The 18,467-nt window shown below is 42.2% G+C and overlaps 1 protein-coding gene across 3 annotated transcripts in view; it reads left to right on the forward strand.

Annotated features, from left to right (window-relative positions):
- Positions 1-18,467, forward strand: part of LOC121624802 (dynamin binding protein) — a 46,079-nt gene that overhangs the window by 19,778 nt on the left and 7,834 nt on the right. For 2 of the 3 annotated variants that reach the window (XM_041962708.1, XM_041962707.1), the window contains exon 5: positions 17,670-17,884. In XM_041962708.1, the coding sequence (XP_041818642.1) occupies positions 17,670-17,884 (215 nt within the window). Of the gene's footprint in view, positions 1-5,209; positions 7,129-17,669; positions 17,885-18,467 lie in introns of those variants that run through there. The other variant, XM_041962709.1, reaches the window with a different exon arrangement.

Below are 18,467 nucleotides of genomic sequence, written 5' to 3' on the forward strand. Positions count from 1 at the left end.
CCCTTTTTCACTCTCCACAATGTGACTGTGAAAACAGATTTATGTCCCTACAACATGATTAATACATATCTTTGCACACAAATCCACAATTGTATTTCTATCCTTGTTAGGACCCTCATTGACATAATGCATTCCCAAGCCCCCTACCCTAACCTTAACCCTCGCAGCTAAATGCTGAACCCTAACCCTTCAACGGATCAACGGTAAGATGATTGTGTTTTTAAATTAAGGGTTATCATAACACTGTGTGTGTGTGTGTGTGTGTGTGTGTGTTTGTGTTTGCTGTTAGGTTTAGGTGGAGTGAAGGGAAATTCATCTGTCCAGTTTTGAGATGTTTTGTCAGATACTGTTAGAATTTAATGAAGTTTATAAGAATTAATAGTTTCTGTTTTTCACATCTCATCTGGCATGACTGATTTATCATTTTCAAGCTGCAGTAAACTGTTACAACAACAGTTTTTAAAGTCTGAAAGGTGACATAACACTAACAGGCAAGACGAACCTGAACGTGAGGTGTGTTTTTACCGAGATATTGCAGATTTTCTAACAGGTAGACAGTTTCAGTAATTGTAAACACAGAAATTGTTATTTTTTTGCCTGGTGTATTTACATATATCAAAAACAATCATTATGCACTAGATTTGTGTTTGTCATCTCATACTTTCTGTATGCACACTCCTGTCTTTGGCAGCCCAGCACTTTTTCACATAGGTACGAGGTGCATTCCTGCACACAGTGAGAGGGTAAGCAATGTACATGGGCCTCTGTCTCCTTTTCCACCCTCTCTCTTTCTTTTAGTGCCCTCTCTGACTATTCAAATGTCTTACCTCTTTCACCTCGCTCACAGTTAGCTCACTCTGCATCTTTCATCCTGTTCATCCATCATCAGTCCTTCCTCAAAAGGAGTGAGGAGAGGGATTTTGGGATTTTTTTTGCAGCAGTGGAGAGAGCATGGCTCCCTCTAGAGTGGGACCCAAAGTGTGGTTGTGGCGAGCTGTGACATGGCCCATGGCACACTTCTCCACACTGTTTGGAGTCGCTCGGCAGGCCAGGTCCAACAGAGTGGCAGGTAGGCTTGAGCCGAACGTGGGATTCATCAGGTTATTCATCAGACCAGTGTGCCGTTTGACAGTGTTGTGTGGGCTGAGCATTGTTGTTGTTTTGCAGCACAACTTTTGCTGATAGCCACAGCTGGGAACTGCTTGTTACAGCCACAGTACTGGTGACTGATTTAGTGCAGCAGGAAGGGGTTTTAGTGCCTTGCTCAAGAGTAATGAAAGTTTCAAAATGAGCTTAGCTGTATGGATTCACCTTCATAAGGGGTGCAGGGTGGACATATGAATGAGCTGTAAACTGTCTTGTAATTTTTATTTATGTGTTAAAAACATGAAGTACTGTTGCTGATTATTAAAAGCTTGGTAATAAAAAAGGAAAAGTTCCCTGGACTTGTCATTCTTGGGTGATATGACAATGTTTACTGTGAGGTGATATACATTATAAAACATTTTAACTATCAGTGATGTTGCCATACTGTTTGAACCTTGATGGCTTTAATATCACTAATGAGATTTAATATGATCCTAAGTCATGTAGATCACAATGTGTTTGTGCTGATATATTGCTTGTTCTGCTTTGTGATGTCTTTTTGGTAATTTATGACAAAAACCCAAACATGGGAGTTTGACTTTTGCCTTTGGGTGTGGTGGGCAATGCATCAAATTAATGAGCAGGACTTGGTGGCATTGTATTCTTAAATTATCTTTTCATCCATGTAATGAATTAATTTGACTTTTAAGTTATTTGATTTAAGTAGCCAAAACGTTCATGTGACATTAGACATTGACATTTGATGTACTTGGATCAGCTTTCTGACAGCAGAGCTCACTATTTCTCACTGTTACACCCACACATACAGTCCTCCTTCATTTAGAAGCTATCAATCTAATCACTGCCAACAACCAGGTTTCTTTGTAGTGTTAATGTTTCTCGTTTTAAGATGCAGTCAGGTTTCAGTTCTAATTCATTCTCTTTGATGCTAATTGAATGTTTTTGTCAACTTATCAAGTTTTGCAATGATTGGCAATCAAAACCTGATGATCAAACTTTAAAAACAGTCACAGTCAAAGCTGTTGTTCACTTAGTCTAAGCTCATCTAACGTAAACTAATTCCAGCATATTCTAAATGAATACTTTTCCTTTAAACCTGTCATTACACCAGTGAACTAATAGTCAGTAAATGACTCATTTCCACTTATGTCCTGTCAGATTTTATGTATCGCTCTCTCGTGCTTGTCAATGGGTGAATCCCTGATCTTCATGTCTGCCAATGAAAGGAATCAGCCTGAAGGCAGTGACATGTTCCATTGGCTGCAGGTGCCTTTAAGGGTCGTGCATCCACATAGTTTCCATTCACTCATCACATTGCAGGAGTTCTCACACCCTCCTTTCATAGTAATAAAAGTATATATTCAGTCTGTTTTCCTTTGATATTCACCATGCTTAGAAGTGGAAATGGACTAAGATAGTGACATGATTTCTAAGGGCTGAGATTCAGCATCTGGATGGGAAAAACAGCCAAATACACTCCCATTGCAAAATATTTGATATGTTAATTGTAAACACATTAGTCAGATAAAGAGGATTTCTTAATGGGATGTTATGTTTCCTTTTGTTTTCCCTTTTAATGCTTATGTCAAAGAAAGGTGAGTACATATCAAGCATAGTCTCGGGATCCTTGTCACAAAAAACACGTTTGTCATCCTATTGTTATGTGTCTATGCATAGACACACACTCACTCTCACCCAGGAGTGAGTGTTTTCCGTGCTTTTGCAGGGTGTGTTCCTGAGTGTGACGTTTGAAAGACAATGGCAGCTTATTGTTGCAAGGCAGGGAGTAATTGCAACATTGGGCTCTGCCTGCACTTCACTGTGCAGAGGCCAGTTCAAAGTCCTCGAAACCAAAAGAATCAGTCATATGCTTACAGTGTAACTGTACATCCAAATGGAATTACAAACACATGCTGTATGTGCATTGCATTAGTTAGCCGGATATCCCTTTCACAAGTATGCATGAAAGAGCATCATTTCATGACTGATACTAATTGGGTCATATAAAAAAATTAAGCCTCTGTAAATAAGTTGTTCTTGGTGCTTGTCACTCTTTTTCTCATACACTAGTGCAGGTTTTTCTGTCCCCACCATCTCTCTTGTTTCCTCTTTTCTTGTTTAAGCTCTTTGACCTTCAACCTCCTTTAATTCTTTAAACCCACTATTAAAATGCCTCCATCAGCTTCCATGACACTGTGGCCCGATCTGTTGAACACTGTTTTGAGGATCCGTTGCAGCCTCGGGTTTCCCTCAGTCAGCCTCAGAAACTGGGAGACTTCTATGCTGCAGACACTTTGATATATGACCTTATTCCTGGATATCACCACCACTTTTTGTAGATGTGCTGAATGTCCCTGATGGCTTCATCTACATAAGCTAACAGAGCCACAGAGAGGAATGTTGTATTTAACATTCCTACAGTTGACACACATATGCAGACACACAGTTTCGGTCGTATTCTGCTACTGAAAGCTGAGATGTTGAACACTGATAATTAAACAACCTTACGTAATAAGAGAACCATGTCGACGAAGATTTCTATGCTCAACCTTAGATGTGAAACTGTGTGTGTGCAATATGGGGTTTGGTCTGTTCAACCTAACAAGCATTTACAAAAATATCATACTTTTTTTTTTTTTTTACAAAAATAAATAAGTCCTTGTCACAAAGCAGTTTAGCAATTATAATCACTTTGTGGTAAGTTTCCCTGGAATCAAACAAGATTAACTTCAGGTCTTTCACTTGTTTTGTAGCGAACAAAGTGCAAAAAGGATGCAAGATAATATCGTCCAGAGTGTTTATGTAGATTGTAAAGGCTTTATTTACATGTGTCTCGTCTTGTGTCAGATTTGTTATTGTGGCTTATTTTGCCTACGTACATTTGTCTAATTCAAGTTGGTGTGTATTTTATTTCCTGGTTTGTGACCAGGTTTGTGTGACATGACGCCAGTTTAATCAAACCAGGAACTGGATGGTACTCAAAATATAAATCCTGGAAAAAAAAGAAACTTTGCTATTTAGAGAACAAACCAGTTTCAGCTTCTAATTACATTTTAGATTGTTTGAATTGATGGTAAAGTGACACTGGCCCATGTGTGTGTGTGTGTGTGTCTGTGTGTATCACGTGCACTTGAGTGTATGCAAGTCCTTTAAACCTGCCTCTTTCATGCAGAGTTAGGTGGGGGAGGGATATATTATACTCCAGCTTTATGAATAGGCCTAAGTTTTTCTCACACTGAAAGATCGTGTCTCTTTTGCGAGTGGGGACAGTCTTCAACAATAGCTCATTGTACACACCAGCAGCTACTGAAAAACTAGCTGCTCTGGCCTAATCAGACTGTGGACTCTCAAAAATCTGTCCCTCTCCACACTCGACTCTCCCTAACTATCTAAATATAATAACTATCATTTGCTTAGATCTTTCACTTGTTTTCTACCTCACTCTCCTCTTTCAATCAGTCATTACTCCAAAATAAAACGCCAAAGAAATCACATGGCCATCTTCATTTGTAAATGATTACTCCTCCCTGAAACGTAGGGCAAAGTCTGATAGACTAAGGTCAGTTTCTTGCTCAGTTTCAGTTTACCCACAAACATCATGGCCTTTCAACTGGTGTTGAAAGTTAGAGCTAGTTGTATACACAGACAGGAATGAGTTGCATTATTGGTTTTGTCACTACAGGCGCCATTAACGACCTGGTGAACAGGGCAGTGAAACCCACAGGAAATGGTAAAAACAAAGAAAACAGGATACAAGGAAGGATGGAGGATTGTTCATGGCAGTGAAAAACAAAACATTTGGTGCCAAAGTCTGAAGCCCCTCAAAGGCAGACTGTGAAGTTAGTCTACATCTTCCATCAGAGCAAATCTCCAGGCAGACTGTTTTCCTGCAAATAGAGGTACTGGCCAATTGAAACAACGGGAGGGGCTGTTGGGCTAATCCTCCACTCATGTGACTCCACTGAATCATTAACCCAAGGAGGCCCCTCCTTCACTACCCCCTCCTTCTACGATTCGCTGAGATAGCTGCTGGGAGGGTACGATTCGGTTACACCCAGGGCTGGGAGGTGCTTGGGCCAGGCAGTCATGCTGAGACAGTGGAGAGAAGAGAGAGAAAACAAGTGGGAGAGTTGCAGACAATATGCCTGACAGGTGGAGTCTCCCACAGCGCTTTGTTATGGAATGCAGGACTTTGGAAAGAGGGAATAAGCCACGTTGAACAAGAAACTGTATCAGCACTGGGTCAGCTGATAAAAACAACAAGAGCCATGAAGAGCCCAGTGGTTTATGGCAACTCACTCATGTTTAGTCCAGTGGATTGGAACTATGCAGCTGGTGCCCCGGTACGTAGAGGGAAGAGTGTGGAGGAGCTGGGGGATGCTGGCTGGGCCAAAGAGAGGGAGAGGATGGCCCATCTGCAACAGTTACAACAACTACACCAACTGCAGCTTCAGCAGCAACAGGTTGGATATCCTGGGTATGGAGTTGTTCCTCCTGGACACCCACAGGGACCAGTAATGGTAGCAAGTCCTGGTGACCCAGTTCCAGCTCCAGGCTGCCCTGTGCCTGTACATGGAGGCATGATGGTGCCTGTAGGTGGGCCGGTGCCACCTTCTGTGCATGTACCAGCTCCATGGCCGGTACAATGGGAGAACCAAGGCCAAATAAGACAGGCCAATATCTGCCACCAACCCAGTTGGGAGTATGATGACCGGCACAATGCAGCTTTTAATGAGAAGAGGCCTCAAGGCCAGAACGTTTACTTCCACCCAGGCTCAGAGGATGGCCACCTAGATGTGAGGATATCGGAATGGAAAGGCAAACATTGTTTTTATCAGGGCCCTGAGGATTACAGCCACGAGGACTACAGCAGGGTGCACCAAAAAGACAGTAATGACTACAGAACTCAAGACGGGTACGGTAAATCAGAGGAGGACAGAAGAAGAAGGGACAATCGGGGTAGAGAAAATGACCATAACGCTGAACGTTATGACCACAGGAGCCACAGAGACTTGGAGGAGTATGATCATAAGGACAAATACAGGCACAGGGATCACTATGACAGGAAATACAATGAGCGCTATGAGAGCAGAGAGCAGCAATATTATGAGAGCAGGAAACACCGTAAACCGGATCTCAGAGAACATGACAGTTACAACAGTGAGTATGAAGACTACTATGATCATAGAGACACATACACTCGCAGAGACAATTACAGAGACAGTGATCACAACTATGACCATAATAGGGATAATTATGACTCTAAAGAGAGCCATCACTACAGAGAAAAGGAGTACTATCAGCGTAGGGAGGAGGGCCGCTATTATGATGAACGAAAACGCAAGGACCATTACTATGACCGACATGCAGAGGATCGATATGATCGTAGAGAAGATAACTACAAAGACAGAGATGTCTATAATCGAAGGGGTGAGGAAACTTACACCAGTAAAGGAAGAGATCCATATGACTCTGAACTGGATGAGCACTGTGGTTCCAGGGAAAGGGACCACTATAACAGGTACAAGGATACAGATTGTGACAGGAGAGATGATGATTATGACCACAGAAGGAGGGACCACTACAGAGCAAGGGACCACTATGAGCGGAGGACTGTGAACCACAATGACCATAAGAATCAAGACCACTATGAATCCAGAGAAGGGGAACGTTCCCACAACAAGCCCCGAGACAGATACCGAGATTTACGCTCAATATCCATGGTTTCGCCATATGAGGAATACCCTAAAAAAGATCGCAAGACACACTGTGAGGAATGGGTTGAGCAGCAGAACCAGAAGTTGGCGCTCAGGGAAATGCACTCTTTTGAGGATCCCATAATATACCAGCAGAGTGATGAACTCGAAAAAGGATATGAGTCAAGTGCGGGGAGCGCTGGTTCGAAGCGGGGTCGCCGGCCGGTTTATGTGGGTTCACTAGATCGGAACAGCTTCTACAGGAAGACGGCCCCAAGCTCCCTGCAAAAGTCCCAGTTTGCTACTACCAGGAGACAAAACCAAGGTAAACACAAGGAAATTGTCATGTCAGAGAAGGTTGTCCATATGCTGTATTTCACAGTATAAGCTACTTACGCTATGTTTGTGTGGTCATTTCTAAATGTAAGCTTTAGAGGGTTCAGAACAGTCTACAAGTAAAATGAAGGGCAGGTGTAACTCCACATTACTAAACAGAAACTTGAAAAGCGAGCACACATGGTTTGCAAGTGTTTTTGTCACCCCCAACCCCAGGGAGGAGAGGTCAACAGTCTTTGTTGTCACTCTTCTTATCACTGGTGACCTCCAGAGGTGCTTTTCTAATCAATGCTGGAAGCTCCGGAGTGCTGAGTAGCCAGACTCCCCTCCTCAGAAAATGTGTGTGTGCGAGCATGTGTCAGTATCACCTATCTCACAGGAAACTGTCAGGTATTTGTAGGTGTAAGAAACCGCAGAACAGGTTTTGTGAGCTCTGTATTTTTGTTGTCACTGTCATTCTCCCTGTCTGCAGTTTTCTGCCATACTCTGCAGCGCTGCTATGTGCAGGCATAACTAGTCTGTTCAGTTCTTGCCTGACTTAACAGCCATTTCATTATCTTGGTTGTTGTCGTCAGATAGGGACACTTAAAAACTTACTTGACTTTGCCCTAAAGTTGTAGAATTTATGGTAAGTGAAGTGGTTCTGTTTAAGAGTTAATTACAAGTATGTTTGGTATACAGACCTTATCTTTATTTACTATATACATTTCGTCTTACACTTACATTTACAAAACACATCAAGTTACCATGTTGTGCAGACAGTCAACTGAGCTGTGTTATTTTAACCAAACTTTGGACTTTATGATTGTAAGACGTATGTATTGAAAGTGGAAAGGCAGAACTTAACCAAACAGTAAAATCTAGGGCTGGGTATCGTTTCTCAAAATTGGGGACAGTCATAGTCTTTAAACACAAAAACCAAGTAATACAGCATCAACAGCGGTAAGTGTGTCTGTGTGTGTGTGTGTGTGTGTGTGTGTGTGTGTGTGTGTGTGTGTGTGTGTGTGTAATAAGGAATCGAAGCAGGAGAGCGCACACTCCTCACTTACTTCATTGTGTCTGAGAAGAAGCAGGTGGCGCCCACGACCCCTCCCCCAGTCACCTAGAAACACAAGCACACACACACACACACACACACACACACACACACTCAAGAGTACACATCGCCCCCCACCACCCATCCATTTCGGGAGTCCAAGTATTAATCCCTAGCGTCAGCATGGTGAGTGGATGGCGGGGGTCTGTCTGGTGCCAGGCGGTGGCCAGCACTGGCCTGACTCCTTCAGAGCAACACTAGACTGATACTCAGTGTGTGTGTGTGTGTGTGCACAAGTGAGGCCTTTAGAGGCTTATTTGAGAGATGACGCCATTTTTCAAAACTCAAACACATGCACCCTTTCCTCTGCAGTGTCTTGTCATCCTTTAATCCTGTTAAACTGTTTCAGCTCTGTCAGGGGTTTGCCCCGAGTAAAGCAATTGACTGCATGGCTAACAGCATTAGACCATATTGTTGTAGTACTTATTGGGTTTACGCTGTGATTCAGTGACATTGAGGCGATGGCCAAGCCTTTTGAGATGGGCCTTCAGAATGTATAAGAGCCTTTGTTCTTAGTAATCCAGTATTTGATATTAGACCTCTCACTTTTTTTCAAATTGTTTTGGATTTGGATTGTTTTTTTAGGGTGATAATGTCACTATAATGTGACAACAGTTATTTGAAGCTTCATCCCAAAACCTCAATAGAGGCATCAAATTTAAATAAAATGACATTTGGTAGGGCCCAGATACTGTTACTATAATGTCTGACCTATTTCTCATTTGATACTTTTTAAATAGGTAGTTTAAGTATGTACCAGGACTTCTGTTCATGGTGCACTCTTGAACTTTTAAAAATGTCTTCTGCTGTTTGAGCAGCGTCTGTGTGCGAATGTGTCGTCATCCAGCTATGATCTGGCAGCACATGCTGTGTTGTCCTCTGTAATCCTTGAGGAGTCGCTGCCATTGGTGAGCAGTGGGATGGGGGAGTTAGGGGTTAAGAGAGGAAATCTTTGGACCAGACCTCCAGTTCTCTGACAACATTGCTTTAAGGACGTCTTATCTCACTGCTGGCAAACAAAAAGTCAGTTGGCAAAAAAATGATGTGTCTCACCGGTCAAGAAGTCTGCATGAGTCAATGGTGGCCACAGCAACATGTTTTTGGTTTATCCTCAGTCCTGCTTTGAGTTTTTTTTGCTGTTAAAAATGTTTCACAACAATTCATAAAGTGGAAAAAAACTTCATAAGGAGTTTTAATTTTCCATGTTAATCATCCTGATTTCCAAATTCTTTCGTCCGAAACAGGAATGTTGTTGGTACAGATACACATACAAAGTAAGTGCAACACATCAGTGTTCACATGGCTTCAGATCTTGGTTGGGTAATGTTACTGGTACCTGCATTGGGAACAAGACTGATAGTATCTGTGCTAAGTGTGGGAAAAGACAGCCAACTGATCTTTGACCTTGCAGACTTTCCCAGTAGGATTAATGTACTCATGATAAGACATGGGAAACGGTGATGTAGCCAGTTTTTGTGGATGTCGTCGTGCACATGCGAGTGCAAAATAAACTATAAATGAGAGTCCTATTCAAAAACTGGTGTAATTGCCTGAAAATTTCAGGTTGTCACTTGAACCTCTACAGGACAACTAGTTGCTATTCACGTGAATGTATGTACGACAGCACGGTATGTTTAATGCCTGCCAGTCCATTAACTTTTCCCCAAGTTATGTGCTCCAAATACTGTGCTCTACACTGAGCGCTTCTGTCTGTGAATATTTGTCTGTGACAAACAGTCGTTGTCAGTTCAGGTATATCACAGTTTGACTTAAATTAACTAGTTAATTTGTCGTTAAGGCTTCTGCAGCTGCATCAGTGTGTGTGCGTGAATGGGTGGATGTGGCATGTGTGATAAAGCACTTTGAGTGGTCACCGTAGACTAGAAAAGCGCGACATAAGTGCAGTCCATTTAGCATTTCTGTAAAGGGATAAAGACTCACTCTTGTTAGTAAATAAGGACACCGTCTCTAACATTTACTATATAGCAATGTCAAAGAAGTCTTTCTCTCATATGATCCAGTATCAGTATTTTGGATGTTATGAGGGTAGTTGCTACATCTAGTTCCATCTTAAGAGCAATGAGCAAGCCTGATCATCATGAGTCAATGTGTGTCCGCTTCAGTTTATTGAATATAATAGTTGCACAGAGCAATAAAACAGCGGGTTAACCATCCTGCATTCAGTTTGCCTGTATGACTGTTAAAGGGTGTTTGGTGTTTGTATTTTGTAGAATGTAATGCAAACATTTAGTCACCCAGACCTGTATTTGCACAGAACAGCTGAACTCAATTCTCAAATTTTGTTGTGGGAAAAAACCCATAAAGCCTTCAGGCAGATCCTTGTCTTAACTTGTCCCACAATTAGCAGCAGGTATAAAGCTGTAAGTTCAATCTCAGAGTCTCAAGGCAGAGTTCTTACACACAGGTTGTAGTGAGAGAACAAATATTTTCCCACGCAGAAAGTAAAACCAGTTGACCGATTTTCCTTAATTTTACCTTGCTGTTGCATCAGTGTGTGTCACCAAAGCACCTGTGGGACCCAATAGACCCGCTGTCCTCTCATTAATTCTCCATTAACTTGAAGATGGTGCAGCTTTTTTTTTGGTTGAATAGCTCCCTCACTTAATACTTTTAGTTCTGACTGAACCTCTCTCTGCACATATGCAAAACTGATGGTCTCTTGAAGTAATGGGATATTGTTCATGATTGAAATGAGCCGAAATGAGAAATTCCAAGGAAACCAGAGTGTCAGTCCAATTTGCAATGCAGCGTTGTAGCAACTTATATATTAAATCTCTGGATTAGACTGTAGCCTTATCCACCGGTGTCTGTAGCAGACACTAAACACAGGATTAAGGTTGGAGAAAATTGCTTTATTGTTACATGTATCAGTACAAGACTTGCCTTTATATTGACTCGTGTGATTTAAATGGAGGCCTGTAATTACCAGGAATTCCCAACAATGGTTCATAAAGGCTGCTGTGAGTTTCTACCAGGAGCAGGAATGTGACCTTTTCACATTTGACCCTACAATAGATAAACAGGATGGTATGTCGCAAAATAAACTCCCCTTTCTACATTTTAAGTGACCTTCCACCTGGTGCAACAACTCTGGACAACGGACCCTGGATATAGTCAAATAAAAGCCCCTATTTGCTTACTCAACTGGATGATTTGAAAAGATGCTCAAACTTCTGAGAAGAAACTAGATTTTGGTTGTGTCTGCGGAGAAATTTATTTAAAATCTTTCTCCAAAATCACAAAGTTAATGTATAAAAGGGCCACAGTTTGAAGCCCTCTAAGAGTCTGGCCAGTATTTACACTGCCTGTGCTGACACGGTTATCTTAAGCCAGTTACAGCATCATGTTTTTTTTTTTTAATACATAAAGTATTAATTGCAAGTCATGGCTCGCAGGTTGTTAGTTAACTGCTGTTGCTGGTGTTCTTTTCACAGTTTGGGAGCTTGTATGAACTTATTCTCAAGTATGCTTCATGTTCCAACTGAACACACACTCACACACAGTTTCCCATGTGATTATTCCAGCAAAGCCACTCCCTGCTCTCCAAAACTTGGCTTGATACGAGAAGGGCCCCCGCTATTCTTGTTGCCCTGGCGACTGTGCAGTCTGCTGTGAACTTTGGAGCAGAACACACACAGCAGCGATTGTGTGTGACCTTAGAGCGCTCTGTGCAGGGCAGCGTTTTGACTTTGCACAGTTTTTAGTGTAGCATGCAGAGTGCGGACTATGAAGTCAGATAGGTGTTGCATGAAAACCGAACTGTCAATAGTTGTGCCACAAAGTTATAGTGCTTCAAAAGAGAGTCATTATTTTGATAGAATTCAGCCTGTCAGAGGAGGAGTCTGGTCAGGTGTCAGTAGACCATGAAACATGAAACAGACTCGTCACAGAACTGGACTAGACTGCAGTGGACTTGACCCATCCAGCTCATCAGAACCCCCAGTACATGTCACTGTAGTGAAATGCGAGTGTATGCGGCTCAAAAAGCAGCATTAATGATTGAATGAAGCATGGCCAACATGGTATAAATAGGGGCTGCTGCTGATGTGCACTGTTTTCCCACAATGCAATGCACAAGGGAGATGGAGAAGCTGCTCATAGCTGGAAAATAATTAGATTTGGGTAGTGGCGGCTCAAAAACTGGCTCAGAAAATCAAAAATAAGTATTAAATCTTTGGAAAAACATTTAGATGTCTTTGTGAAGTTAAATTGGCAGTAGCTTCTCAAAGTTGCATTCGACACATGTATGTATGTTGATATTTTAGTGCTAACACAGTATGCTTTGATGATAAGTGTGAGGTATTTGGAACCCAGCACACAGACAGCCAGAGTCCAGCTCCAGGATTTATTGTCTGCCAGAGTGGTCGTCCTCCTCGGTGTGCGTGTGTGTGTTTGTGCTTAATGATGGTGGGTTCCCATCCTTTCTCATGGTAATTGGAGGTCTGGAATGGAGTTTTTGCAGCGGGACGCGCAGTCCTCTACAAGGCTCAGGAGCTGGACTTCACATTGACAATGGACTATTGCAGAATGGGTGGCGTTGTTTGAACCACTATGTGTGTGTTTGAGGGGGGGTGTGCTTGTTTTTGAAGTGGTTTGAAGAAAGTTGCGAGCAGCAGGTGGGTGAGGCCTCATCGTCTTCTCTTTTCTCCCTCTTGCTCTCTTTTTGTCTGTGTAAAAGACAGTGAAAATGTGATTTGTAGAAGAATACAACAGGGAAGTTAGTTTTTTGTTCATATAGCTGAGATTTAAGGAGGATTTTTCAGTTTTTGGAATGTTTTTTTGACAAGTGACTGTAAAATGAGACTGTTGACTCATTTTACTGTTAACAGTGACTGCTAACATGCTTTTCTGTGATCTCTTTTTGCCTCAAGTCAACTCCAGATTGACATACTGCACTAAATCTGTTTTTTTCTGTGATACCAAATGAAACATTGAATGAATATTACGAGCATCAGTGCATGCATGAAAGTCTGCAAAGCCAGAGAGGGTGGGAAATGTCCAAGTAGCTCATAGTGTTTAACTCAAACTCAAAAAAGCTAGAAAACACTGGATTTCATACAAATAAGACAATGCAGATGAACTATAAATAACAGTGGGAGTGTGTGATACAACTTTAAACTGTTCTGACCGAGCTGTCATTTCTTTGTGCCTACTGATATCCGCCACTTTGTTTTTTGTCAGTGCCTGTGAGTGCAGCTGCTGTCTTACTGAGTGTCTGAAGATAGAAGGTGAAGTGCAGGGAGAAATGTAGTCTGCTATTAACTAAACTGCCCCAGAAATCCAGCCTGCGGTGTGTTTTTAACTATAAGCTAAGTGTTATTGAGCACGACTCACAAGGTAGCGTCATGGTAATCAAGAACCAGTTCTGACCTGAAACCATTTACAAATCATCTGATTCTTGTGAAATGTTCAATCCTGTTCCAAGAAGCAGGTTTACTGAGTTTTCTGGATGCGTTTGCTGAACAAACTTCAAAACCTTTCCCCAAATCTGGAAAATGGGCTGAAGTAAAAGGAGCTGTTTCAGGTGTTACTCTGCAGAAATTTCCAGATGACTCAGTGAACCTGCTTTTTTTTTTTTTGCACTATTAATTCCACCTGTTGATATCTGACGTTATAAGCACTAACTTAAAGCTCATAGTCAGTGTCTGACTAAAACATTCCACCAGTTTGCTTCCACATATGTAAGCAGTACATGCATTGGATTAGAGGAATGCTGTATTTTTTAATTGCTTTGGTGCATTTACGACATTTCCAAGATCTTGTGCAGGTACATTAGAGGCAGCCCGAATGGATTTTTTTCTTTTGACAAACGCTGTCAAAGTTATATTGAAGTTTATGTTTGTGTTTAATTCCTTGTACATGCTGTGGGGTTCTTTTCAGTAAAGCAGCTCAGTATTTGCACCGTAAAGAGCAAAACCAAAGTAATTCTATAGGACTTTTCCACCACCAATTTTTTTTTGAAAATTATTGATAAAGAATCAAAGCAATCAATGAATATGGAACCAGAATTAATAAAATTCTTTTTTAATTCTTGTCCATATTATGGGTGAATGTGGAGACATTTAGTGAAGGGAGGGAATCAAAGTGGGACACTTCCTCTATCTTCATTAGCCCAAATAACCCATAAATATGTATATTTCAAGAGATTACCTCAGTAGTGTCTTTGTTTTATTTTCCACACTCTCTAATATGTGTAACCAGGTCAGCATTTGAATGCAGCACATTTACTAACTCTCATGCTGTCGCGTTTCTGTACAGACACCCCCGCAGCCTCCTGCAGAGTCAGGGTCTGTTTTTCCCTTGTCTGGATGTTCCCTCCCCATAAAGAGTCGGCCGTATGATAACCTGTTACATCAATGTGATACCAGCGTTCCAGTATGTGTGTGTTTCAATGTACTGTATGCTCCCAAGGTTTGCCCTTTCCCCTTGTTTAAACATTTCCTTTTCCAAACCTGTTTCTCTCCCTGAACGTGCAATATATAGTTTCAATGTCAATTTCTTAGCAGCTGTCATTAGATGCAACAGGTCCTAATATTGAATTAGCAATCAACAGGTGTTTAGTCAGACCACAGCTACACAGTAATGATAGCAAAAAGCTGACAACTTCAGAGACTTGAAAAACATTCCCAGCAGTTGCTAACAAGTGTTAGTGTCGTTATCATAAATGATTAATCGAACACCTTATTTTCTCCCTTTTGTGAACGAGAAGACTTTACACAGTTGAATTCTGTGGCTCGATACCACAGTGAGGTTTTCAGCAGCAGGTTCATGTTTGTAGTGAGTGATTAGTCCCTCTGATTGTTGGTGTCCAGTCACAGGTGTGTGATTCAGTAGATACTGATTGCTGTGTGGGCGTTTCCTGTGGCTGAGTGGCACAGGCTGATCCTGTTCCACATGCTGATAGTCTCATGTTACACCTAACTTGGTTACCTGTGATTGTGCGTTTGGATTTCTTTCAAATCCAATGGCCAATAAAGAATACTTTGCAATAAATCCCAACTATTGAATAGTGGCTTTGCTCTGCATTAGATTCTTAATGAATGTTTCAAGTGTTTGTGTGTGTGTGTACCCTCTTTATGATACTTCACAGAACAAAGAAAAGTGGCATTCCATAAAAGTAGGTCAAATCTGCTCATGCTGTTTCATAGGTTGGTCAGGATGGAAATGGCTGAGTATTTAAGCACGTGAAGTGGAGCATATGATGTGGTTTTGTGTGTGTGTGTAGAGGATCAAACGTGGGAATAAGCCGATTGATTCCAATTAAATTCATAGTCTTTTGTTTTCTGTCTGTCTTTTGTATTGTGTGGCTGCATGACTTTTAAAACCCATTAGTGAACTACTTTCTCATCAGTGGGGGAATGCTCGGGTGTTGGCAGGCTGCAGAGCAGCAGTGGTGGTTGATGCAGGGGAGATACGGGGCAAGCGATGAGAAAAGCTCCTTTGAGTCGAGCTTTAGCCAAGTCACGTGAAGATAGAGAGGGAGGGATGAGGTCAGGGTGGGAGGGAGACAAAAGGCAGGTGGCCCAAGGATCAGACACTCGCTTAACAAAGTCTGATATTTCTGAAATGTTTGCCTGAAAATGTAAAAAGATTTGTGTTTTGCGAGGTCTTATGTATCAACACTCTCATGAGAAGTTGGTGTTTTTTCACGATAAGCGGTCACACCTGGGATTTAACTGCCTTTGTGAGATTTAAACCAAACTGTGCTGCTGCAGCAATCTGTAACAAGCTGTGTGTGTATAAAGTATTTGCAAGTGCATGGGGTCACGTGAGGGTAAGCACAGTTAACTTCATTAGCCTCTGACAGCATCTGCTCAAGGAGCGAAGGTGACGTCACCCTCGTCCGACAACATAACTCAGCACAAGCTGCATCTTCCCCCTCTGAGACTTTGAAATCCAACCTGCAGCTACAGCAGTGTCTGCCCTCCACAGCTTTGAGATGATGATAATTTCTCCAAATATCTCCCTGACCCATGTTTGAATCTAACTTATAGTGCAAAGTAACGTCAACCCATAATAATAAAAATAAATATTTAGTTAGCACTCTTATAAAAAGTTCTTTACATACAATAAAACCCCAAATCAGCAAAAAAAATCAATAAAGGTAATATACGAGGCAAACGGATACAACTGGGGAGTGTTTCACACACAAGCGTGTTTTTAGAAGGAATTTAATAGATGACGCTGATTGTGGTCAGACAGGATGTTTTGAAGTACAGGTGCCCTGATAGAGAAAGCTCAGTCACCTTTAGTCCTGAACCTGCACTGTGCAGCCACCAAAAGGGCTGCGATCTGGCTCAGGAAGAATGTACAGGTCAGCAATATAGCTGAGGGCTGGACCTTTCTGTGCTTTAAGCAAAATCTAAAACACTGTGTTGGCCCATTTTACGATGCTTAATGACCTCCTCAGTCTGTCTTTAGCCTCAGTCAAAAGTCCATTTCTTCTTGCTGAAGTCATAAATCTTAAAAAAATGAATATGTATTCTCATATTTTAAAGCATAAATACTTTCCTGAAGTAAAAGGTGCGTCTTGGGGCACTTGTTTCAGCCGCAGGTTTGGTGTTTGTAGTGAGTATGTCATGAAGCAACATGTCAGTGCTTCCAACAGTGCAGCTTATTGACATTTTTTAATATTTGCTGAATGATAGTGGAGGTCTGTGGCACAAGACAAGAAGCTGCATCAGGCTTTAGCGTTGTCAGTTTTCTTGTTATTGGATGTGTTGTCAGTAAGAAAGACATTTTATCTCGAGACCAGATACGTTTTTATACCCAGTCTGGCTCCCTGAGTCTGATTCAGTAAATTGCAGACAGCACGTATCTACAGTCTCCAGTACAGTTATCGCTCTTCCCTCAGCCCCCCTCAAACTGCCTCTTCTTTAATGCCTGCCCTGTCCCTGAGAGCCTGTTTGTCTGTACTTGCTGTCACAGGCCATTGTGCCACACACAAAGGGCCTGAGTCCACTCCAGTTCTGGGTCCATTCATAAAAAGCATTGGTGCATGAACCAGGCTCTCCCTCCAGTCCCAGGCCCCCCCAGAGATCACCCCTCTGGGAGTGATAGCAGACATTGATCAAAAGCTAGTCAGACAAGACGAAGAGTAAAGGGTGGACCGGGTGGGTGGGCGCGCAGGAGTGTGTTTGGATACAATGAATGGAGATGTGGGCTGGGAACGTTTTTCTCTTTGCTGTTTCCCTTTTTGGACTTTGTCATCTCTAGAATAACCCCTTTGTGTCAATTTTTTTCCTACAGCAAACTTTGTGTTTGTGCCAGTTTCATGGCAATTAATGAGCAGAAATGATTCATTTATCAGAGGAATTCATAGATTTTTCTTAAATACTGTTTAATCAGAAATATTACATTGAATGGTGTCAATATAGATGGAGCTAAATCTGTCTCCTCTCCTGCCATTCCAGAGATGACACTCCTGTCGTCGCAACCCAAACCCCTGGACTCCACCCCAAACTCAGATTCCACCCCCACGGCCGGCACAGGCAGCGAGGATCCCGAGCTGAGGATGCTGGAGAAGAGGTCAAAGGTCATTGAAGAGCTGCTGCAGACGGAGAAGGACTACATCAAAGACCTGCAGATGTGTGTCGAGGAGATCATCGAGCCACTGCAGAAGAAGCAGGTAATTCGATGTGAACGTCGTGCAGCTGCAGTCAACCATGTGGGGGTGTGGAAAGAGACTGAAGCACTTTAAAAGCAAATAAAAGAGAAAATGGCAGGAGAGCGCAGGAGAGTAAGAGTGCAGCCCCCTTCGCACATGCAGCCCATCCCTGAAACGTTCTGAAACATATCCTGCATGGGGTCATGTGTGAATGGGAGCAGGGAGAGCGATTCAGGGGAATCTGTACTGCCAGTTTTCCACCTCAGCACCTGGAACACTTCAGGGAAAATGCCAGCACAGCTGTGTTTTGAATGAAAGCAGTCACACTGCAGGGACAGGCACGTAAAGGGTTACATCCATCTCATGAAAGGCGGATGTCTGAGGTTCCTGTCAAACATCATCCAGCTTTACAGAGACAATAGGGGCATGGAGCAAATGTTTACATGCACTAGTCTGAGATATGTTCTGATCACGTATGGGACATGAAGTTTACATGGAACACATTCTAGAGGAGCCTGGTTATTCACCTCCCTGTGCACATGATAACTCAGTTAGTTTCTGTCTACCTGGACTCAGCTGCATTTGCTGGGCTCACAGTTTTCTT

This window comes from Chelmon rostratus, chromosome 21 (genome assembly GCF_017976325.1).
Source record: "Chelmon rostratus isolate fCheRos1 chromosome 21, fCheRos1.pri, whole genome shotgun sequence".
Lineage (NCBI taxonomy): Eukaryota > Metazoa > Chordata > Actinopteri > Chaetodontiformes > Chaetodontidae > Chelmon > Chelmon rostratus.